This window comes from Mirounga leonina, unplaced genomic scaffold, assembly GCF_011800145.1.
Source record: "Mirounga leonina isolate KUSES-001 unplaced genomic scaffold, KU_Mleo_1.0 Mir_91, whole genome shotgun sequence".
In the NCBI taxonomy this organism is placed as follows: Eukaryota; Metazoa; Chordata; class Mammalia; order Carnivora; family Phocidae; genus Mirounga; species Mirounga leonina.
Genome location: NW_023270839.1, coordinates 35,279,341 through 35,303,979, shown reverse-complemented (window position 1 = coordinate 35,303,979; position 24,639 = coordinate 35,279,341). Strand labels below are relative to the sequence as shown.

General features: G+C 36.7%; 1 protein-coding gene across 4 annotated transcripts in view; it reads left to right on the top strand.

Moving 5' to 3' along the window:
* ICE2 (interactor of little elongation complex ELL subunit 2) overlaps window positions 1-14,890 on the top strand; it is a 65,441-nt gene extending 50,551 nt beyond the window's left edge. For 3 of the 4 annotated variants that reach the window (XM_034993564.1, XM_034993565.1, XM_034993566.1), the window contains 4 exons: window positions 5,982-6,066; window positions 7,409-7,459; window positions 10,287-10,545; window positions 14,232-14,890. In XM_034993564.1, the coding sequence (XP_034849455.1) occupies window positions 5,982-6,066; window positions 7,409-7,459; window positions 10,287-10,545; window positions 14,232-14,354 (518 nt within the window). In that variant the 3' untranslated portion in view covers window positions 14,355-14,890. Of the gene's footprint in view, window positions 1-5,981; window positions 6,067-7,408; window positions 7,460-10,286; window positions 10,546-14,231 lie in introns of those variants that run through there. The other variant, XM_034993567.1, reaches the window with a different exon arrangement.
* Window positions 14,891-24,639: the final 9,749 nt, after the last annotated feature.

Here is a 24,639-nt window from a genome sequence, read left to right as displayed (position 1 = left end):
AGTAGAATTTAGAGGAAAAACCTTTGTGTTATTGGTATATGGTGTTAAAAACTATTACTATCATTCTAGTAAGCCCAGCAATAAGGCATTTATTGCATGTGGATCTTTGTATCATTGTATCTTTTTGGCAGCCACTAAAACCTGTAGAAAATGAATTGAACTTTGAATCCATCCTTCAAATAGATGTATCACACAGGTTTTTTTTAAGATTTTTTTTTTTAATTTTGTTTATTTGACGGACAGAGACAGCAATAGAGGGAACACAAACAGGGGGAGTGGGAGAGGGAGAAGCAGGCTTCCCACGGAGCAGGGAGCCCGATGTGGGACTCGATCCTAGGACCCTGGGATCATGACCTGAGCCGAAGGCAGACGCTTAACGACTGAGCCACTCAGGCTCCCCGTATCACACAGTTTTAAACCAAGATTTCTCAAAACCATAGTTAACTATACATTGTGTATTATTTACATTCTTCAAAAAAATTTTGGTCTAAGTGCTATTAACGAACAGTTTTTAATGTGTGTAGACCACTGCTATAAGCAATAGAGGAAAATAAAGTTCAGAATAATTAAGTAACTTATTCATAGATACAGAGTTTATCAGTTGGCAGGACCAGAATTGAGTCATAGTTTTTTTTTGTTTGTTTTTTTAAAAGATTTTTTATTTATTTGACAGAGAGAGACACAGCGAGAGAGGGAACACAAGCAGGGGGAGTAGAAGAGGGAGAAGCAGGCCTCCCGCCGAGCAGGGAGCCCGATGCAGGGCTCGATCCCAGGACCCCGGGATCATGACCTGAGCCGAAGGCAGACGCTTAACGACTGAGGCGCCCCATAGTTTTTTAGTGTCAATAACTTTGCCATAAAACTAAAAAGGGCTAGGGAAGAATTGAGGGAGGGGCGGGGAGGTGTCAGATGTAACAAAAGTAAAGCATTTTGTGTGTGACAGTATTAATGTAAATTAAAACAAATGACTTTACTGTTTAGAAACTGGATTCCAAAAGTCTTGACCACAAACTTTCCAAGCACTTATGTTCTCTCTCTCATGCACTTGTGCACCATAGTCCTTCCTCAGCTGTGGCCTGAGCTTTCCTCTCAACCAATGCTAGCCACTCCTCCATTTATCTTAATCATTTCGTTGTCATTTTTCCCTGTCCAGACTATGATCTCAAGAGTTCAAGGAAATTTAAGATAATTTCTCCTCAAAAATCAAATTTGGGGGTCCGTACATTAGATCAGTGAGGATAGAGTTTATTTGCATGATTGCGTGATTCAGATAAAACATGTCTTACAAGATAAAGTGATATAAGATCTCAATTACTTTCTTTAACTGAAGAGCACATTGGTTTGTAGGAAATGAGTTCAGTAATTCTCAAACATGGTGGCTCATCAGAATCACTTGTAGGTCTTGTTAGAGTAGAAATTGCTGGCCCTGACCCTACGGTGTCTGATTCAGTAGGTCTAGATTGGGACCCAAGACTTAGCATTTCTAGCATGTTCTCAGGTGCTGCTGATGCTGCTAGTCTGGGGCCTGCATCTTGAGAACCACTTCTGTAGCTCATAGTCTCTTTTTCAGGTAGAATAAATATACTTTTGTTGTTGTTGTTAATGTTTGTCTGCTTCACTTTACTATGAATATGTTCTCTTCCCCTCAGTTGTAGTACTCTTTTTATCTTCAGGTCCCATAAAAACATTGAAAGATACTCCTTAAAGAAAATTCCCAAAGGTGGCTCAGTCATTAAGCTGCTTACTTCGGCTCAGGTCCTATTCCCAGGGTCCTGGGATCGAGCCCTGCATTGGGCTCCCTGCTCAGCGGGGAGTCTGCTTCTCCCTCTCCCTCTGCCTGCCGCTTCCCCTACTTGTGCGCTCACTCTCTCTTCTGTCAAATAAATAAATAAAATCTTAAAAGAAAATTCCCAAAGTAATCTTATCACAACTTCTGTATCTACCTCCTAATCCTTTAATATATATCAGTTCTATATAGTTGACATAAGGCAGGCCTTGCTTTTGCACAGTTCTGAGATAAACCAGTTGCAGTTACTACAGTGTATTGACTACTTCACCGCTTACTCTTCAGTCCACATATCACTACATAAATAACAGATGCACATCATGACCAATGACCAGTCATGTCCCATTTTCCAAACTCTGTCAGTGGTCACTGTGCACCTGTTACTGAGTTCATACACAAAAAACAAAGTGTGTATTTGTGTTCCATCCTTGTCTCCCAGTGATAAACTCATGTAATTTTATAAAAGTGGATAATCAAAGAGTTGGCCAACAATGATTAAAGCACAGCAAAGAAATAAAAAGTGATACTGCAGGAAGTGAAATTCGAAGTGAACATAACTGGAGTTACAGGAGAAACAGCTGATAGTGGGAATGTTGACACTGCTGATGTTCAAGAGACTCTAGATATGCCGCCACAGGAATTTAGTGAAGGCAAATTTAGGGACATAAATGAGGAAAGTAGTTGTGACATAAAGAATGAAAAAGTGATACCCGTATAAGATTTTACATGAAGGAGATATTTCCTGACATTTAAAGCACAAAGGAGGGGCTCCTGGGTGGCTCAGTCGGTGAAGCATCTGCCTTCGGTTCAGGTCATGGTCTCGGGGTGCTGGCATCGAACCCCACATTGGGGCTGAGCAGTGGAGCCTGCTTCTTCCTCTCCTTCTGCTGTTCCCCCTGCCTGTGCTCGCTCTCTCTGTCAAATAAATAAATAAGATCTTAAAAAAAACATAATAAAACACAAAGGATACAATGTTGGAAGCTGATCCTAACTTAGAAAGGAGTATGACAATCCACGGCATAGAAAAGATGCTTCCTATCATAAGTTGTTCCAGAAGAAGGTTTGACAAGCAGTGTTCAAACTGCTCCTGCTAAGTTTTTTTTATAAAAAAATAAAATACCTTCAGTGTTTTTAATGTTTTAAATTACAGTATACTAAATAAATATTAGTTTTGCTTTTTTTTTTTCATTTCCCTATACATTTATAATTGAGGGAGAATTCATAATGTGACAAAAAAAAATTTAAGATTTATTTATTTATTTTAGAGAGAGAGCATGGGGGTGGGTGGCAGAGGAGAGAGAGTCTTAAGCAGACTCCTCACTGAGTGCGGAGCCCAACAGGGGGCTTGATCTCACAGCCCTGAGATCAGGACCTGAGCTGAAACTAAGAGTTGGAGTCTTGACCAATTGCGCCTCCCAGGTGTCCCAACAACAACAACAAAATTTAAGATTTATTTATTTATTTGAGAGAGAGAGTACACACACACATGCACAAGTGGGGAGAGTAGCAAAGGGAAGGGGAGAGAGATAATCTCAATCAGATCCCCACTGAGTGCAGACCCTGATGTGGAGCTTGATCATGACCCATGAGATCACGACCTGAGCTGAAATCAAGAGTTGGACATTTAACTGACAGAGCCACCCAGGCACCTCTTGACAAAAAGTTTTAAAGGTTATGGAACAATTATCATTTTTTACATCATTAAAATAGCTTGCGTGGTTTCAGCTTGTATCATTTTTATCATCCCATACTGCATGCAAAGCAAGGACTGCCTGTTCGTATGTATGTATATATATGTGTGTATGTATGATTGGATGCATGTATATAAAGCCTTTAATTGTATTATATAAAGGCTTTATTTGTACTCTGTAAAGCAGTGCTTCCCAACCTTGACACGCAAAAAATACTTGGATAGCGCTGTGATATACAAAAGAGATTTCTCATGGCTGAAGTGGAGTGGCCAGGAAACTTTCCATCCCAAGCCTTGCTCAGCTGCCCCAAGGGCCTGGGAGATAAATATTTCAACCACACATATGAGTCATTTGAGGCCCCCAGGTGAAAATGTGCCAATATTGAGAGAATTGTTAACTCCTTGAAGAAGTAGGCCTCCTGGCACTTAGTATGGCGTTCTCTGCAGAGTTATTTTTGGCTGACCATATTTGACATATACTATAATACATATTTTTTATTGAGATTTCTTTAAAAAGCAAAGACTTGTTAATCTCAAAGGCATATTTAGTAAGTATCTAAATATGTTTTATTGTATTTAATATTCCCTTTCTACAGTTACTAAAGCATTAAAATGTGTCTTTGTTATTAGAAATGTCACTGTATAATGAGTGTTAGAAATGTAGAGGTGAAACTAAAACTTGGCATAGGAAATAATAAGTAGGCGTGGAAAAAATAGATTCGTTGTTTTAAAGAAAAGTATCTGGTAAAAACGTTTCTAATTCTTTTTATGAGCTGAAAGCAAATGAAAGGGGGCTTTATATGAAAATTAGATATTATGTGCATTTTTTGTTGTCTCAGTGATTGACATCAGCTTCCCAGGTAATGTGTTTTGATAACTAAGTACTACAAGTTCAAAAATAAAAGTAAAAAATGATATTTTCAGCATTGATGAGTGTTACACTCTTGTCATACTAACTGATGTTTTTAACTCTGGTTTTTGTATTGACTTGATTATATAACATTTAACTTAGGGCTGTCTTTTATATCATTCTTCTTGGTACATTTCAAGGCCTAAGTGTCCTGTCTTAAACTATGTTGTTGTAGAACATACACATTACTTTTTAAAATGAAAGTGACACCATTTGCTACTTTGTTTCTTGGAATTCTGGAATTATGTCATGTTTGTAAGAAAGTAAGACTTTAAGCAGACTATTTTTTTTTAACCGTGATGAATCTTGTGTGCTTTAATTAGAAGCCGGATTTTTTTTTTTTTTTGAGCTTTATTGTGGTATAATTTGACAAATCAAATTGTCAGATATTTAAAGTGTACATCATGATGAATTGATATACATATGCATTGTGAAATGATTCCTCCCATCCAGTTAGTTAATACCTCCATCCCCACATATTTATATTTTTCCTTTTTTTTTTTTGATGAGAATATTTAAGTTCTACTCCCTTAGCAAATTTCAATCATACAATGTAGTATTATCATCTGTAGTCACCATATTATACATTAGATTCTCAGACTCTATATGGCTGAAAGTTTGTACCCTTTTACCACCTCTCTCTATTCCTTCCTCCCCCAGCCTTTGTTTGACTTTTATTTTTAGATTCCACATATAAGTGATACCATGTAGTATTTTCTTTCTCTGTCTTATTTTACTTAGCATAATGCCCTTAAGTATGTCTTTGTTGTTATAAATAGCAGAATTTCCTTCTTTCTCATGGCTGAGTAATATTCTATTGTATATATACACTACATCTTCTTTACCCATTCATCCGTTGTTGGACACTTAAGGTTGTTTCCGTATCTTGGTTATTATAAATAATTAAACTGGATTTTTATAATCGAATTTTATCTTAAGAACCAGGTGTGGGGTTGCCTGGGTGGCTCAGTTGGTTAAGCGGCCAACTCTTGATTTCAGCTCAGGTCATGATCTCGGGGTCCTGGGATTGAGCCCTGTGTCAGGCTCCGCTCTCAGCAGGGAATCTCCTTCAGGAGATAGGAAACAGAAACACGAATATTTTAACAGTTGTTATTCTTAAATTTGGGTCTTAGAGATTATTTTTTGGTGTACACGTGTAAACTTTCCTGTATTCAGCAGGTATTTTAGAACTAATAATTTTGTGTCGTTTTAAAATACAGTTTTGGGGCGCCTGGGTGGCTCAGTCAGTTGAGCATCCAATTCTTGGTTTCAGCTCAGGTCATGATCTCAGGGTCATGAGATTGAGCCCTGTGTCAGGGTCCACACTCAGCACAAAGTCTGCTTGAAATTCTCTCTCTCCCTCTCCCTCTGCCCTTTCCCCCACTTGTTTTCTCTCTCTCTGAAATAAAAATCTTTTAGAAAAATAAATAAAATACAGCTTTACTTAATAAACTTAATAAAATGTATAATTCTCCTCTTTTTAGAATGTATAGTTCCTTTACAGTTGTTACAGTTTTGTAAAAACATCTTTAAGAAGACTGGATAACTTTTTTTTTAATACTGCAATTGTTTTTAAGTTTGATATTTTATTTTAGGGCATATCGATGCATTTACTTCAAAACTTTTTCTGTTAGAAGAAATTAGCTCAGAAGAATTAAAAGAAAAACTTTCAGCACTCAAGTAAGAAAGTTTACTTTGTGGTGGGATTTTTAAAACGTGTTAATGTAATCACTAATAGTTGTTTATTTCTAAATACTGGTTAAGTTTAAGTCCTTTATTTTCAAGACTTTTAATCCTTTTATACATTGAGGCTTCCCCTAACCCAGTTTGTGATCCATCTCTATTGATCATGTCCATTTTCAAGTTAAATCAAATACCAGTGGCACCAGTCTTTCTACTTCAGACAAAGGAGGCTAGAGCACAAGTAGGAGCCCACCGTCTGGGAGGTGCATGGGAGCACTCCTTTTCAGGGATGGGAAAGAACAGGGCAGTCATATAGACTCAACTCTAAGGATTTTAGACATCCTAACTTCTAAAAGTTTCCCCTGTGTCACATATTACTGTACATCATACTGAAATGAGTTTATTGTGCTCAGGACTCCAAATACCTAAATGCAAAGGAAAATAACTTACAAATATCTAATTTATATCTCATAGCTTTCTAGAAAGGACTGGTGGGAGTATTATCCCTATTTTATGTGTGGGGAAACTGGGACTTAGAGTGACTTGCTCCAGAGCACACAGCTGAGCTAGAGTGGCAACCTTGGTAATTAATATGTTTGATTCACCATTAGGATGAGAAATTGTCCTGACTTACACTGGTTGCATAGTTCTAGCTTTGGGGCTTAACACAATTTTCGAAGGGTCTCAGGTTCAATCTTGAATTCTCTGCTTGTTCTTAGAAATGTCCACTTCTATTTATAAGGACTGCCTCCTTTGAAGAGTAACTTTTTCTTTACATGAATAAAAAAGCTTTTCTGTACATTACTCACTGCCTGCCCCACCTTTCCCAATGAAACCCATTTTTAAATAAATCGTAGGGGGAATGAATTTCGGGCTAGAATAGGTACTAAAGAAATATATTTCATTTCCCTTTAACTATTCTGCCGCCAGTCAGTGGCTTCTCTGGTATCACACATTTAAAATACCTCTCAGATTCTTTGGAAGCTAATTCACCACCATCTCTAAACAGCAAACTCTTTTGCAGATTAGTTCTGCTAAAGACTTCTTGAACATTTTTAAAAGTTTTTAATTTGAATATAAAATAGTAATCTCTTTACAACTGCTCTGATTCACACAGGCCAAGTACTTTATGATTTTGAAGAGAAATCAGGAAATGGTAAAAATTAAGTAAACATTAGAATTTAATCAAATGATTTTGGTATTCTTTGTTTTCTGTTATTATGTTGGTATTGTTTTGTTTTGTTTTTTTCCTTAGGGTATTTCTCTTTCGCAGGAGCTGTAATTGTTAAGAATACCTTTTTTGTCATTTAATTTTACAAGAATTTCTTCTTTTTAATAGGATTTCAAGTTTATTTAACATTCTCCAACACATTCTAAAGAAATTGAGTAGGTAAGTGTTTTTTGGACATTTTGCATTGATATATGTGATTTTCTTGGGTGAAAATTCATAGAAAATTTGAATATATGCTATTAGGGATCATAGAATGTAACCTAGAAATGCAAGATTTATTCTATTTTGTCAAGGTTGAAATTGTGAAAATATAAATAAGACAATATGATAGTAACTGGCTTGCTTGCAATTAAACATTTTTCTCTAATGCTTTGTTGTATTGGTTTCCAATTGCCACTGTAACAAATTACCACAAACGTATTGGCTTAAAACAGCACATACTTACTCTTTTACAGTTTTGGAGGTCAGAAATCCAAAATCATTTTCACTGGACTAAATGATTTTGTGTCAGCAGGGCTGATTGTTTTGGGGGACTCTAAGGGAGCAGTCATTTCCTTGTCTTGATTTTCACCTTTTAGTGGCTAACCTGTATCCCTTGACTTGTGGCCTCTCTCCATCTTCAAACTGTATCACTCAAATTTCTGCTTCCTTTATCACATTGTACCTTAATCACACTTGGAAAGCCATTAAAGGTAACATTCAAAAGTTCTGGAGATTAGGATGTGGATATCCTGGGGGCCATTATGGAACCTAGCATAGCTATATTGTTTACATTTTCAGGATAAGGAAGCAACATAGAGCTAGTCTTAAAAAATATTAAGTCCATGAGAAATCTTAGAATATGGATTCTCCACCTGATAATTTATCAGACTGTTTTATTATGTGAACTTTTATACTCCTTCTGTTATGCCCTTACCAAAAGATAAACTAAAAAACAATTTGAGTCTGAAATAAAAGTGAAAAATTTCAAAGTTCTAACTCTCCTACTTAATATGCAACTATATGTTAGTTTATTATTTATAAAATGATCGTGTTGAGTTCAGTGATTTCCTAAGTACTTTTCAGTTCTGTGATTCTGTGGCAGAAATTCTATTTTGGATATTGTGTTCTTCAAGTGAAGCACAGTACTTATACATGAAATTTGTCAAATGCTTTTTGAGATCTTATTATCAATATCTTAGTTTGTGTGTTCATTTTCTACTGCAACTATAGCAAATTACCACAAAATTGGTGTTTTAAAACAACACAGATTTATCATCTTTCAATTCTGTAAGTGTAACAGGTCTTCTGGGTTGAAATCAATGTGTCAGCGGGCCTGAATTTTTTTTTCTGTAGGCTTTGGGTATGGTCTCTTTCCTTGACTTCTGTAAAATTCTAGAGGCTACCTTTATTCCTTGGCTTATGGCCCTCTTCCTTTTTCAAAGTTTCAAAGGCAAGTTGAGTCCTCACATCACATTGTTCTGACTCCTTTCATAGTTATATCTCACCCCTGCTTCCCTCTTCTACATTGAAGGACTCTTATGATTATAGTGGGCCCACTAAGATAATCCAGGAAAATCTTACCATTTTAAAATCAGCAGGTTAGGAATTCCATCTTAATTCCCCTTTGCCATGTACTGTAACATATCTATAGGTTCTAGGGTTTAGGATCTAGGCATCTTTGGAAGGTCATTATTCTGCCCACCAATGGGTAGTATCCATCCATGTACATTGCACTGTATGGCACTTCTAAAATACTCTTCCTTGAAGTTTTGCCTTCTCCATAAATTCTCTGTAAACCAGAGCTTTCTTCATTTTTAGTGAGGGTAGTTAAAATATATGATTTTCATCAATAAAAGCTCAATCTTTGAAATGTTATTTATTCCTACTACCAAATCAATTATTACTCATTTCCTTATATGAAAATATGAAAGTGATTGTTCCAAAAAAAAAGTTTTCCAGAGGATAAGAATAATTCTCTGAACCTCCTTTGTCAGCACCTATTACTTTTCTGCTTAAAAAAATTAATGGAAATGTAACTTATCAGTTTTATAGCGGGTGAATATAACTAAAGTATGATTAGTCCTTATTTTAAATGATATGGGAAAGAACTGAGGTTCTCCTTAACACCTTTGAGCTAGAGGAATATAAAATCCTAATAAAGCACAAAATATTAATCCTGTCCTTTTAGCTCTTTATGTTGATACACTGAATTCCTTAAAACTTTATATGGAGAAAAAGAAAATGTAGATTTGATGTTTGACAGAAGTGATTATTGTAGAGGATCATGATTAAGGGTATGGCCTGTGGATTGAACTACCTGGGTTTATATCTAAGCCCTGCACTCAGAACTTCGGGCAAATTGCTTATCTGTAATATGGGGTGAATTATTAATATGGCTTGAAGATTTGTTGTGGAGGATTTAATAATAAAATGGATATAAGCAGTATAACAGTAGTTAGCTCATGATAAACATTCAATACCTATCAGCTGCTATTGTTATTATTCTCATAGCACCTCATATTGTATTGTGATTGTTCCATTTTTTTCTTCCACTTTATTTTAAGCTAAGTGTAGTGAATGTGCCACATTCCCTTTTATATCTCTTAATCTTTATATTACTGGATACAAAGCAAGAGCTATGTTTGTTGAATGAATTAAAATGGTCTGTATAGGAATACTATGTATGTACACTCATGAAATGCTTTTCAGTATATGTTGTACATGGATTAGAGAATTAGGCAAACAGTTTGTTTCCCATTAAATTATTGAATACTTAGAAATTGACTGAGGTAACAGTAAAAAGAAAGTAATTATGTATCCTGAACTTTGGAATAACAATTAAAATTAGTTGCCTAAAAATCATGAAAATTGTTAAAAATAAGACTTCTTAAATCTTATTTGGTCATTAAAAATTTTTAGAGGTGGTATTCCATTCCCGTAATTGTTTTCATGCTGTTGAAGTTGACACTGAGCCAGTGAGTTGAAATTTCCTTGTATGATTTAGCTTGCAGGAGGGTTCCTACTTGTTGTCTCATGCAGCAGAAGATTCTTCACTCCTGATCTACAAGACCTCTGATGGAAAAGTTACTAGGACAGCCTACAATTTGCATAAAACACATTGCGGCCTTCCTGGTGTGCCTTCTAGTCTCTCAGTTCCCTGGGTCCCTTTAGATCCCAGTCTGTTATTACCATATCATATCCATCATGGAAGAATACCTTGTACTTTCCCACCTAAATCACTAGGCCCCACACCACAACAAAAGGTAAGATCTTTTTTGCAATTAAATGTTGCATTAGGTTGTTTATTATTCATCTGTGTCATTGACAATACAATATTTCAACTTCATGTCCACATTAATCACAACATCATCTAAAAACTATATCATAAGAAGGGTAGATAAAGTTGTATGCTTTACTGAGTCCAGTCGTTGTCAGTGGAAGTTTCTGTTTTTGTAATGTTTATAAGTCAACTAAAGAAAATTGTATTAGCTTGCCCAGTGGGAGCATGAGTAATGCATCCACATAGTTAAATCCCTGTGTTCTTGTAAAAAGCAGTTTTTTTGTGATTCTTATTTATGTGTACTATTTCATTTCATTAAATATTTGAGGCAATTTGCAGAAGAATACTTACGATAAAATTATGATACAATTAAAAATTGATAAGTAGGATATAGAAAAATTAAAAAGTAAGTGTTAGTAATTAGTGAATGCAGTACCTTATTAAATGTGCAATAAACTATTAAGGACTAAATTGTATGCTAAGTATTATATAACTCAGTATTTATTGAGTTACAATTAAAATTACTCTCTTTATAGACTCCTTCCCAGAAATACCAATTGAATGGTTTTTCCCTGCCTGAAACTTCTGTAAGGCCATGGCTAGAGATACTCTTCACCATGTCACTCATTCTTTATATCATGTATAATATTCCACTTTGGGTTTAGCTGTAGGAAAAGTTTTGTTCTAGACAAATGATTCTGAGTGTTCAGGAAATAAAAACTGAGTGTATTTTCCTTCTGTGCTGCCAAAAATCTTGGAGTCAAAAATTACTGTCTTTCTTCCATAATCTTCTCTATGTGTGTCCCAGAACATCTATCAATTGTGTATCCTGTGGATATCTTCAGTTCTTTTTTTCTTTCTGTGTTATATTAATCCGTAAATGTTTTCAAGTCCTTTTAGAAATAGCTGGAATGCAAATATTGAGGACTTTTAAAAATAGTTTACAGTGAATGAAGTTATGTTTTTCACTTCTTTACCCTAATGTTACTGTTTGGAAGGATCTTTTTAGAAATGAGAACTCCTTGCACATTCTTAGCTAACTTGGCCATGAGAATATATAAATGTAGTTAACTAGTTGCTACAAATGGAAGAGTGGATGATGAAGTTGTTAATATCTTATCTGCAGTTCTGATTGGTTATTTCCAGTTTAAATTTCATTTGAATAGTGATTTTTATAACTTATATTAAGGCAAAATCTTCTTCACTCTCTTAAATATAATAATTGAAAACTTCTTTTGAAAGATTTATGTTCTTTCTAGGATACTGATTTCTTTTTAATTTAGAAATTCTGTGGGGCGCCTGGGTGGCTCAGTTGGTTAAGTGTCTGCCTTCGGCCCAGGTCATGATCCCAGGGTCCTGGGATCGAGTCCTGCATCAGTCTCCCTGCTTAGCTGGGAGCATGCTTCTCCCTCTACCTGCTGCTCCCCCTGCTTGTGCTTTCTCTCTTTCTCTGTCAAATAAATAAAAATCTTAAAAAAAAAAATTCTGATTATGGTCTATTACTGTGACATAATTCTGGGGATGATTTATTCCTTTTTGGTTTAATACTTGGATACAATTCCATATGTTCAGGGTTTGGCCACATAAATTCAAAATTAAACAATTACATGTATGCCACTAAGCAGTTGCTGATTTGTATTTTTTAAGACACTTCACGCATTCAGTTTCAGGGACAAATCCTTAATGATACTATCTAAAACCCAGCTGTTAGGTAGAGTAAACAGGTAGATAATTAATGCTTGGTTTGGTATGTTTTTAAGCCCTTGTAAGTTTTTGGTGATCTCTTACACATCTCCCTACAATCTAGCCCTATGTTTGATGAGAATTACCCAACCTTCCTCCCTTACTTCCTCCTAGCCAGGCCAGATAGGGTTTCTAGCCTTAGCAGCAATAGGAAAAGACTGAAGTTTCAGTAAACCTGGGGAAGTAAGACCCTTTATGAAACAAAAATCACCCACATATTTCATGGTGTAAAATCTCATATAACAAATGTTTCTGCCTCTGATACAATCCTTTAGTCCCTGTCCACTTGAACTCAGTTTTCATCTTTGTGTAGTACCTTGGGTACTAACCCTGAGACATACCCCAGTAGAGTCTGTCTACCTCCTGCTGCATATAGAAGAGATGAATAGGAGAATCCCATTTGCTTCCTATGCTACCCCTGACTTCTTCCACTTCCAGTCCTTTTGCAAAGGCTCTGTGCCCATCCCTTTCTCCTTCTACAACTTCTGTAATAAACATTCATTTTACACATACACACACACACACACAGAATCTTACAGTGGAAGTTTCAAAATGCTTTCCTCAGCAATATAGTAGATACGATCAGGGTGGTTAGTGTAGTCTTATAGTAAATACCACCTGAGTGGGCAGTAGTATAGATAATTTAAAAATCACAGCTCTTTTCTAATTGGTGTGTTAGAAAAGTTCATCAGATTCAGACAAACACACTGGCACACTCAAATCCCAACTGGAATTTTTCCTTTCTGGTCACCTGATCGTACACCAAAAAATGCCCCTGAAGAGATAACATATTAGATTAGGGAAGTTGGAGTCTGATTCATTCTTAGTGAGCCAGTAACCCCTTGGAGCAATGCTAATATGTCTGATATATTAGGAAATATGAGTGTGTTTGGAGTAACAATATATCACCCATCATCACCAGATCTGTAATTCACTGGACAAGATGTGAAGAAACAAAGGTTGCAAGGTGGCCAGGGGAAATAGAGGCAGAAATGGACAGGTTCTGGGCAAATCGTTTTAGGCTGGACAGCTTTGGCCCTTCTCTCCAAGGGCTGACTTTCTCCATTACCCCTTTTAAAAACTATGCTCTCTCAGTGGCCAAGGAGATGACAGAATTTCCAGATCTCATCTTCAGCAGGACTATAGTTAGCAAGGGATTGTATCCTAAGAATACGCCTTCTCATTTCTGTAGAGTGTGTGGGCTAGAAAGTGAGGGTGGGCAGCTACTTGTGCTGAGGAGGAGTTGATATTAAGGTAGAACCAGCACCCCGACAAACTTTCTTCCTCCCACTTCCCTTCTTCCTTTTTTTCCTCTGTAGCCTCCTTCCAGTTTTTTCTTCCCCTTTCTCTTTCTTTCTTGTAAGAATCTTCTCTTAGTCCCTCAACTTTTCCTTTTTACTTGGGTTATTTTCTCTTTTGCCTTCCTGTTTTTCAACATTTATTATTCCCCCTTTTTCTCTGTAGACTTGTCTTTCTTAGTCTTTGTCCTTTTCTCCATTTTGTAATTTTTTTCTCCCTCTTTACCACCTCCGACCTGTTTCTTGTATTTCCTTTCTCTCCCTTCGTATTTTTCATTTCTTCCTTTCTTCTGCCCTTCAGCTATATTATTGCAAACACATTGCTCATAAGTCCTGTCCTTCCATCATTTTCTAATTTAACATTTCAGCCTCTTCCAGATTTAACGCAGAGTGGTTTTCCCCTTCATTTCTCTCCATCTACCCTGACCTATTCCTTCCCTGATTGCTTAGTACCTTAAACTGTGTCAGATTAAAGCTTGTTTAGAAGCAGCCAGGTAGCTGGAGATTAAAAACATATAAAGGACGATTTGCAAGGTAATTAGTACATATTATAAATAATACAGAGCAGAGTTGACCATATATAAATATTTTGTAAACATGTTAAACTATTCTTTGCTTCATCTCTTAGGTTGGTGGAACAAGAATGCCTACACGCAGCCGTAGGAATCCAGTTTCCATGGAAACGAAAAGTCTGCCTGCTCAGCAAGTTGAAAATGAAGGAGAAGCTCCAAATAAAAGAAAAATAACTTAAGGACTCTACTATGGAAAATGAGGAAGAACTAGTTGTAACAACGTTCACTTTAGAAAAGTTTGAGGGGAAATATGCCTAGAAGATCAGTGGACAAGATGAACATTTTTCTTTTAGTGTCCTTGAGAGTTCTTAGAGTGCCTTGAAAAAATATATTGGCTATGTGAAGGAATGTTTCAGCTAAAATGGAATGTTATACTCTTAACATGATGTTTGAGGAGAATCCAGATATGTTTTAACAGTATCATGGCAGGGAAACATAGAGAAGAGAAATATTTTTATAGTAGACCTTTTCCAAAAACTGTTAAATAGGAAAATAATCTGCTTTTTTCAAGAGCAATATTTATCATTGTATGTAATGTTAGTAATTTGAATTATATCACCAGTCTGTTGAGATTGGCTCAAAAAGTTGAATCTTGCCACTATCAGAGATAATTTTGAGCCAATGTAAACCTTGCTTCTGACCCATTGTGACAGTTTTTATATACTATTTTAAAACGATGATTGTTGCAAGTTAATAAAGTTAACATCTTTAAAAACTTGATGAAATTCCATTGCACAAGCCAAAACTTAAAATTAAAAATAAAAAAGTTCATTCTCCTGAAAAAGTCACAAGTTAACAATTTCTTGTTGGTCAACCATCAGTTTGTTTTTAAAAAAACAAACCTTCTGTGGTGTTAAAGGTTTGGTGATAGATCCCTCTATCTCTTGGCACAAATTTCAGCTGAGTGTTCAAATAATGCTACTGAAAGCAGAGATGAGTGTGTTTTCCAGAAAAAGCTCATCATTTCAACTGACAAGGTTAACGTGGTAAAAAATAAAATATCTTTTCTCATCTATACTGATTAAATTTCCTAGGACCACATAACTGAATTTGGAAAGCTTATCATCACCTGATGTTACTGTAGCCAATTTGGACTTAAGAAGGAATGGACTTATTTAATTTTTGTGTCTTTGTCCTTTAATGTGCATTAAAAGTTTCAGAAATATGTGCATCATTTGTAAAATACAAGTTTTGTAATCTGCTTTGTTTTTGGAACTTTTTAATGTGTTTTATATTAATATAAGAAACTAGTCCAAGAAATCTTCTCAACTATTATCAGTAACAGTTGAGTATTTTTATCTTCAACTACCAAGTTTTGTTTTCAATTATTTATTCCATTATATTTTTAAATTAATAAATAATTATTAAAACTATTTTATATATTTTAATATATAATTTCCTCCGCCTTCCATTCCCTTTTTAAAACAATGCTTTTTTTTTTTAATGGACATGATCTTTTTTTTTTAACTTTGTCCCATATTCCCATATCCCAGAAATATTTTAGTTGTGAATCATTTGGCAGTGAACCAAGGGAGAGGCAGGGATTCCCTTGGAATTTGCTCTTTTTAAAAAGCTAGACAATGATTTCTTCAGACTTCTGAATACCAGAAAGACTTGGCTTTTGATTTTTAATATTACTTTTTACCTAGTAAAATGTGTGGTCTTGCAAGTAATTATTTTGAAATTATCTTAGCCATATATTTCAATGTTCCTGATAATATATATAAATCTAGTCTTGGTTTTTCACTTGTGCTTAATCAAGCCTCTTTTATAACATGTATTTGATCATGTTTGTGTTTTTTCCCTTGATTTTTAGTACAGGCATACCTCATTTTATTGCACTTTGCTTTGTTGCACTTTGCAGATACCACACTTTTTACAAATTGAAGGTTTGTGGCAACCGTGTGTTAAGCAGAGTCAGTGTTGGCAAGGATGTGATGAACCTGGTCCACTTACACCTATGGTGAAGGTATAATTTATACATACCTCTTGGAAAACATTTAGTTCAATAAATGTTTGCATTTGTGTGGCTCACAGTCTAAAGTAGGTCCGCATTGTTACTCACATAATATTCTTTTTTCACATATCGCAGTATTTGTTTATTTGACTTACTTTCTTCTTGATTAGACTATAAGCTATGCAAAGGCCAGGAACATATTTGTTTTGTTCACAATTATGTAACAAACACCTAACCTGGTATTACTGTCTTGCATTGCTTAGTAAATATAAGTTGGATGTATGACTAAATGAATGTCTAGATATCAAAGATAGATTTTATTTTTTCCAGGAGCTCACATTCTAGTGGAGGACACAATACTGATCTATGGGTAAGTGCTCTGATAAAGTAATAAAAGAAAGCCATATAACCTGAACCTGATAGTTAAGGAAAGTGAGTTGAAGGTTGAGGTGAGTCTTTTCAAAGTGTGTAAGAGGGGTGCCTGGGCGGCTCAGTCGGTTAAGCGTTTGCCTTTGGCTCAGGTCATGATCCCAGGGTTCTGGGATCGAGCCCTGCATCGGGCTCCCTGCTCAGATAGGGAGCCTGCTTCTCCCTCTCCCTCTGTTGCTCCTCCTGCTTGTTCTCTCTCTCTCTCTCTCTCTGTCAAATAAATAAATAAAATCTTAAAAAAAAAAGTGTGTAAGAATTATAAGGAAAGAATGAAAGGTCTTAACATAGAAAGAAAGAAGCATATGCAAAGGTGAAAGTTGGCCAGATTGTAGGCTCTGAACTTGGATTTGAGAGAAAAAGCTGTAGGACAGGGACAGACATGCCATGCTATGACATTTGAATGTTGTCCTGTGCAATGTGGGAATCAGTAGTGAATTTAAATTAAAAAAAATAACATGATCAGATAGGCTTTTGAAAAAGCTCTTGTTAGCATTAATCTAGAGAATGAAATAGAGCTGGGAAAGACTGTAGGAAAGGAGAAAAGTTGGAAAGCTGTGTTATAATAATTGAAAAAAGGTAAAGGCCTGGAATTAAAGCAGTAAGAGGGATGGGCTCAAGTAACAGGAGAAAAAAATGATAACTTAGTGAAACAGTTGGTAGGAAGAGTTAAATAAGGCTTCCAGAGAAATCCCAATTTCTCATTTCGGATACTGGGTAAATAGTGGTGTTACTCATTGAGAAAGTAGGAGGATGAGTGTGGATAGAGTGGGAAGAGTTAAGTTAAAATGTTCATTTCCTGGGTGCCTGGGAGGCCCAGTCAGTTAAGGGTCTGCCTTTGGCTCAGGTCATGATCCAAGGGTCCAGGGATCAAACTCTGCATCAGGCTCCCGGCTCAGCAGGGAGTCTGCTTCACCCTCTCCCTCTGCCCCTACCCCCTGCTTGTTCTCTCTGTGTCTCAAATAAGTAAAATCTTTAAAAAAAAATAAAAAATAAAATGTTCATTTCCTTTCACCATATTTGTTCCTTGGATTCTAGGTTTGGATGCAATATTGGTTATATATTGCTGCATAATAAATTACCCCAAAATTTAGTTAAAACAACATTTATTATCTTAGAGTTTCTCTGCATCAGAAAATGCAGCTCAGCTAGGTGTCTCTGGCTCAGGGTCTTTCACAAAGTTACAGTTAACCTGTTGGCTGGAGCTGCATTCCTCTCAAGGTTTGACCGGCTAGAGCATCTACTTTCAAAAAGGTGGTGCCAGTCTTTCACTGATTGTTGGCAGGAAGCCTTATCCTCACTGCATGTACCTCTTCATGGGTCTGCTTGAGTATCCTCATGACATAGCAGCTGGCTTACCCCAAAGTGAGCTACTCAAGAGAAAGAGCAAAGAGGAAACCACAATGTCTTTTTGTCTTGGAAGTCAAATACTGTCCCTTCTGCCATATTTTCCTCATTAGATATAAGTTAGTAAGTGCACACTCAAGCTCCACCTCTTGAAAGGAGGAATAAAGGAAGAATTTGTGAACATTTTTTAACTACCACAAATGCCATGAACATTTTAAGGATATAGAAGAAGAATTAGGTTTAGGGTGGAGAGAAAAGAAAGGACACTGTTTAATGTCTTATTACCAATATGCTGAATCTAATAGAGATGGTTGATAATTTGAATTTTGAACTCAGAAGAGAAGACTGATCTCATCAGTACAGATTTGGGAATTGTTGGTATGTCTGTGGTGATTGAGAGAAATGTATAAGGTAACATAGCAGAAATTAGTAGAATGAGAGAAGGATCGTGAATGGAGCCCCAGAGAAAACCATATAACTTCACTAAAACGTTTCATTTAAGTGGCCAGTATGGAAATCAGGTTTATAAACATTAAGGAGTAAGTAGAAGGTGAGGTGGAAACAATGAAATTCTTCGTTGCCAATTGATTAGCAAAACTTGGAAATAGTTTCACTATTTGGATCTTCTTTTGCAATTGCAAAGGAAGTTAACCTGTTCCTTTCCATTCTACTTGGGTTCTAGCTTTGGACACTATAAACATTTTAGATATATTACAAGAAAGTATGGGTTTAGGGTGGAGAGGGGAGAAAACACTTGAATATTTTGTTATGAACATGCTAAATCTGAAGTTTCTGATACACATATTAAGATGCTTGTTATGTGTTACAGGTATGTGGTACCTTTTAATCAAACCATCAGAGTATTTGATATCAAGATTTATTAAGTTTCTCCTTGAATGTAGGAATAAAGATGTATTTCATTGATCCTTCCACTCTTGCCATGTTCCCCTTGGGTAATGTCTAGACTTATCAAGGTATGTAGGGGCAGACACACAAAGCATCTATCTGAGGATTGGGTCTGATCTGCCAGGTAGATCTTACTGAAGGAGTTGAGGCCCAGATGTCTATTTCTAGGATGGGAATTTTAGATTGCCTCATCAAAAAGGAAGATACAAACAGTACAGGCATAATGTACTATTGCCTTGGCATACATGTTTGCTTCCAATATATGAACTACTGTTAGAATGTGATCAAGCAAGGAGCTACAAAAGGGTTGTGTTTTATTGCTGTACATGCATGGTATAGTCCGGTTAATTCTCTAAGGAATGGGAGAAAAAGCCACAGTATGAATTAATTGCTGTTTTGAAAGTGAAGAAACCTAAAGAGTCTGTGATTAGTGGGTTGAATTCCTCCTTCCCTTTTCTTGAGAATATGCATTTCTTGGAGGGGAAAAGGAGGAAATCTTTTCTGTAGTCCCTATCCTAGGTTTGGCTTGCCCAAAAATGTACAGCACAGGAGAGTATGCGCATCTTAATCTTAAGAGTCAGTGTAACAAGGCAATGCTACACTGATTCCATGGGTTTTACCTCTCTTCCGAGCACTGCATTAATACAACATCTGCTTCAGCCAAGTTTTACCAACACACAGATTAGCCATTCTAGGCCCTACCTGCATGCTTTTGCTCATAAAGCTATATCTGCTTGGGTTTATCATCAGCTATAGAAGTTTCATTAAAGTAGCTGGTATAGAAATCAGATTTATAAACATTAAGGACTAAGGAGAAGGTAAAGTGGAAACAATGAAATTCATTGCCAACTGATCTGCAAAACATGGAAATGAATTGACAATGCTTTTTTGAGCATCTACTGGGTGTATAGTATATTATGCCAATTTATTGGGATGTAAAAATAAATAGTATTGGTTTCTGTCTTAAGGGTATTCTCTAATCTAGTTGGAGAGATGGATATGTGCAATGAACTATAATACAGAGCAGAATTTAAGTGGCACAATAGTGCATAGGAATAAGAAAAGGGGGTGCTTGGAAATAAGAGAAACTCATGGTAAAAATGACCTTTAAGCTTGTTCTGAAAGGCAAGTAAAATATTAATATGGACAAAAAGGAGGCAGAGCATTATAGCATTAGGGAAAATCCTATGGAAAGTGCTGATTTTCAAAAATAGCAAATATGATCTTGTAACAAGTATGAGGGTAAAAGAAGATAAATGGGACATAAAGTTGAAGAGGTAAGTTAGAGCTTGATAGTGGAAGGTATTGATTATTATTCCCAGATAGTTTAATTTGATTCTAAAAGCAGTGAGGAGACATTGAAGGCTTTTCAAGCAAAATGACATTAATTTTAGGAAACTTAAAATATAAAGGATTATTTAGGGAGAGGAAAGACTTACGGCAAGGAGATGGTAACTCTACAAATAGCAGGTGGATGGAAAGGTGTAAATTGGAAAGCTATTTAGTTAGCAGCTATGAGATTTGATCCTGTCCACCAAATGAATGTTTACCTCATGTAACATAGAGTCACAAGTAGGTTATAGACACTAGGTCTTGGGAATACAAAGAAGAGCTAAAGGTCATGGCACATGAAGTAGCTTGTGTGTTGGAATTATGAAGTAGAGGTTTCCAAGACAACTGAAATTTTTAGCCCGAGTGCTGCCACTGACTTAAGTGAAAATATTAGAGGAAGAATATAGATGGCGTAAAAAGACAACTACTTACATTTTCAACCAAATGTCAACAGTACAATTAAGGTGATAATGTCCTATGGAATCTGTAAACTGAAAATGTGGGTCTACAACTTAGAGGAGAGAAGTAGACAGGAAGATTGGGTCCTACCTTTGGGCTGATAAACCAGGAAATTGGGGCTGGCATGCCTTGGACCACACTGGCCTTTTCTTTCTTCTACTTCGTCTTTACTAGGGCCAAGGGACAGGGAGTTTGGTTACATACTAGATTAACTGAGCAAATAAATACATTTTATGAGAATAATGGGAAAGAGGAAGGCAAGAATAAACCCCATGGTATTGGATTGGAATTGAAGTATCAGAGTGAATTTGTGGCACTTAATATATAGAGAGAGAGATGGAGAAACAGATACAGCTGTGTGTTATGTGTACATATGCATACATATTTCCTAATTCTGCTGATAGTGCCTAGAAGCAGTAATACTCACATAGCAATGAACACACCTAGCACCCAGATCTTGGTTTCTAAATTGTATCCTTCACTAAAAGAAATCAGTGTTCCTTGGAGATACTATCCCAAGATTGGGGCTGGGAAAATACAAGATGAACCTGGAACATTGTCTTGCACCAGAAAGTAAGAAGGTGCTCAAACAGTAATGGATGCATGTTAAAAGAACATAGGAACTAGCTTAAAGGAGTTCTTAGGTCTGGGAAAATTTGAGCATGAAAGAATGATAGTAACATATTATAATGCTTTAAGTAAAATAGTAATCCACATGCTCATGCTGGCATAAATGAATAAATAAATGGAGAAGAAGGAAATACTCTATTCTACAGTAGATTGCCAACCAATAAATCCAGAGGGAATGATGGAATTAGAAAAACCAGCTTACAATCATTATAGAGATAATTACTTAGCTAAGAATCCTCAAAGGATGCTAAATATGGTGGGTGAAAATTTGATGGCAAAGAGGAATATTAACATAGGCTTTTTTTTTTTTTAATTTATTTGAGAGAGAGAGAGAGCATGAGAAGGGGGGAGGGGTAGAGGGGGGAGAAGACTCCCCACTGAGCAGGGACTCCATCCCAGGGTCATGACCTGAGCTGAAGGCAGACACTTAACCGACTGAGCCACGCAGGCGCCCAGGAATATTCATGTAGTCTTATTAAGGAGTCTCCCCAGAAGATGGTTATTATTAGGTATAATATACTAACTTGTTTACTTAATCCAGAAGAAATCTGGCAGAAACTATCTTAACTAAGCGATTAAAGTTAGTATCACCAGTAATGAGACAAATCAACAATGTGTGTTTCTTGCTATGCACCAGGAAGAGCACATTACTTAGGTGGTATATTACTGTCTGACTCACCCAGTGTTACTCTATTTCATTTTAGAACAACAGAGGACGTACAAATTCAGATTAAACAATTTTAAAGATACCATATTTCAAAACCTCTTGAAAACATTCTACCTGGCAGCCAAAACTTGACAAACCTGTTTTTCCTGATGTGGCCAAAAAAAAAAAGAAAAAGCCTTTTCTTTCACACAACTTTTGAGGTCTCATCATCTGCAGGTAATGTTCTCCAATGCCAAGTAAACCTAAGTCATCCACAGTTTTTCAAGTTGGTCTTTCAACAAACCTCTACCCAACTTAGGCTCCAGAAATAAACTGTAGGGTTTTTTGGTTTAACCTGTTAGAGAGACTCCAAATAAATAGAGGATATTGTGCCCAGAGACAGTCTTACTGACTGCATTATTATCCATGAGATAATATTTAAATTTGCTCCTGAAGTTTTCAACCCAAAGTGAGAAATGAGTCCAGAATAAATAATCAAGTGATTGCAGTCTGTTTAAAGTTAACATTTCTAGATGACTAAGATATAGAATGTATTTTACAGAGTTTGTGTTTTATTTTTAACTATTTAGTCATGGGTCCTAACAATATGCAAACAGCAGTTTTACTAATGTGAAAAATAAATAATGGAATACATTTTGCAAGTATAATGTCTGCCCTCTGTCCCATGAAAAGTGATGCAGATTATAGTTTCCCAAGTGCCACAATGGGCAGCTGGAAGTGGTCTCTGTCCAATTCCAAAATGCAATCTCGTAGAATTGCACAATGAGTTCGTTTGAGTTCAGGGAGAGAGTGAGGGAAACTGAAATCACAGTGCATGAGGCTTGAATATCTCTGTATATTGTGCATGTTGGGAGGCTAATAAAGTGGTGGGTCAGTCCTTAATTCAGTTTGGCTTTTTTTAATGCTACACTCTAGTGCTTGAAAACTTTGACTCTTAAGGAGCAAGGACTATGTAACTTACTAAGTGCCTAAGGCCAAAATGTTATTTTGCATATAAGGGGGTGCTGAGTTTGCTGTCCGCCAAGCCTTCTGCCTCCCAGGAGCCTGTGCTAGAGTTAATTCACATCCAGCATTTGGGGAAGTCTTTAGAATGTTAAGACTGTCTGCTACAACTTGGAGAGAAGTATGAGAAGTTGAGTCTCAGAAGTTGGCAGCCCAGATTTGGAGTTTGATGGAAGAGGCATGAGGTTGGGAAGGGGATGGGAAGTGGGGAGTACGGAGTTAAGAGTCTCAGCTCCTCCATTTGCTAAGGCTGTATCTCTCCCCTCTTTGCTCTTCTGTCTTTTCATCTGTGAAATCCAGATATTTATACCTTGCCAGCATATTCTATAGGCTTTAGTGGCCTTCCAGTAGATAATGGATATGGAAGTTCTTTTTAAACTGCAAGGCCCTGTGTAAATGTGAATTATTGTCAGATCAAATCAATGAGCAATGTCATCTGAGCTAAAACTTGAAAGGAGTTTGCCAGACTGGAAGGGAAATTTCAAGCTCAGGGACAAAGTATAGTCAATGTTCAGAGGTGCAAACATGCATAGCATGTTGGAAGGGCAGGTCATCCATGTGGCTAAGACATGACCAGTGTGCCTATGGTGAAGGGACCCAAAGGATCTAAGACAGTGTGCTGGGGAGAACTTGTCACTAAAAAGCTGTGATTGATTTAGAGACTGTGGCATTGTCTTGAGGTGGGGAATAAGGAGAAGCTTCTTAATGGGGGGTGGCACTAGAGATGGGCAACAAGGTTAAACTTCCATAATGGAAACTATGGCAATATATAATATGTAGGCTGGATTGGGGGGGAGGATGGAAACTAGGGAAGTCTGAAAGCAGGGAGATCAGGGGAGGCTATTTTTCAATCCAAACCAAAGCTCGTAGTGATCCATCTTACTTGGCCATCTGTCACCTCTGTTCTTGCAATTCCAAATAATGCCTGCCACATTTGTGAGAATGTGGTCAAGCCCATGAGATAGAAGTTGCTGATATTAAATCTGTTGGAGTTAGACAAGTCAGAAATGGAGTGGTAAGTGCTGCAGACCCTCATGCAAACTGGGTCAGGTGCCTCTCCTCCCTCCACAGCCCAGAGTTAAGTGGAGTAAGGGTTCCTTTGCAAAAATTATTCTTTGGGGAATTAAACTCTGTATCATTTGGAAGTACACTCTAAATCTGGAAAAAAGGTTGGTATCCTCCCAAGTAAGTCACTTTAAAAAGGATGGTTAACTCTTTAAATGTCACTTTTACCTAGTTGGACTCTTTCCTAACCTTTTAAAACTTAGACTCTGGGATATAAGAAGGAAAAATGAAATGAGCCAAGTAGCTGAGCCCAGAAGCCCAAACTGAAACCTAAGTTGCCTCCCTTCAGAAACTTGAGGGTCAGAGTAAGTCATGCATGAGCTCCTCCCCAGAATATTTTAATGTTTGTGTGATAATTATGTTAATGTTTAAAAGTTTAAAATGGGGGCGCCTGGGTGGCTCAGTTGGTTAAGCGACTGCCTTCGGCTCAGGTCATGATCCTGGAGTCCCGGGATCGAGTCCCGCATCGGGCTCCCTGCTCAGCAGGGAGTCTGCTTCTCCCTCTGACCCTCCTCCCTCTCACGCTCTCTGTCTCTCATTCTCTCTCTCGCAAATAAATAAAATCTTAAAAAATAAAAAAAATTAAAAAAAAATAAAAGTTTAAAATGAATACTACAGCTTTGAATGAGAAAATTGGCTTACCCAGTTAAAACGAAATATGTAGACCAGCATT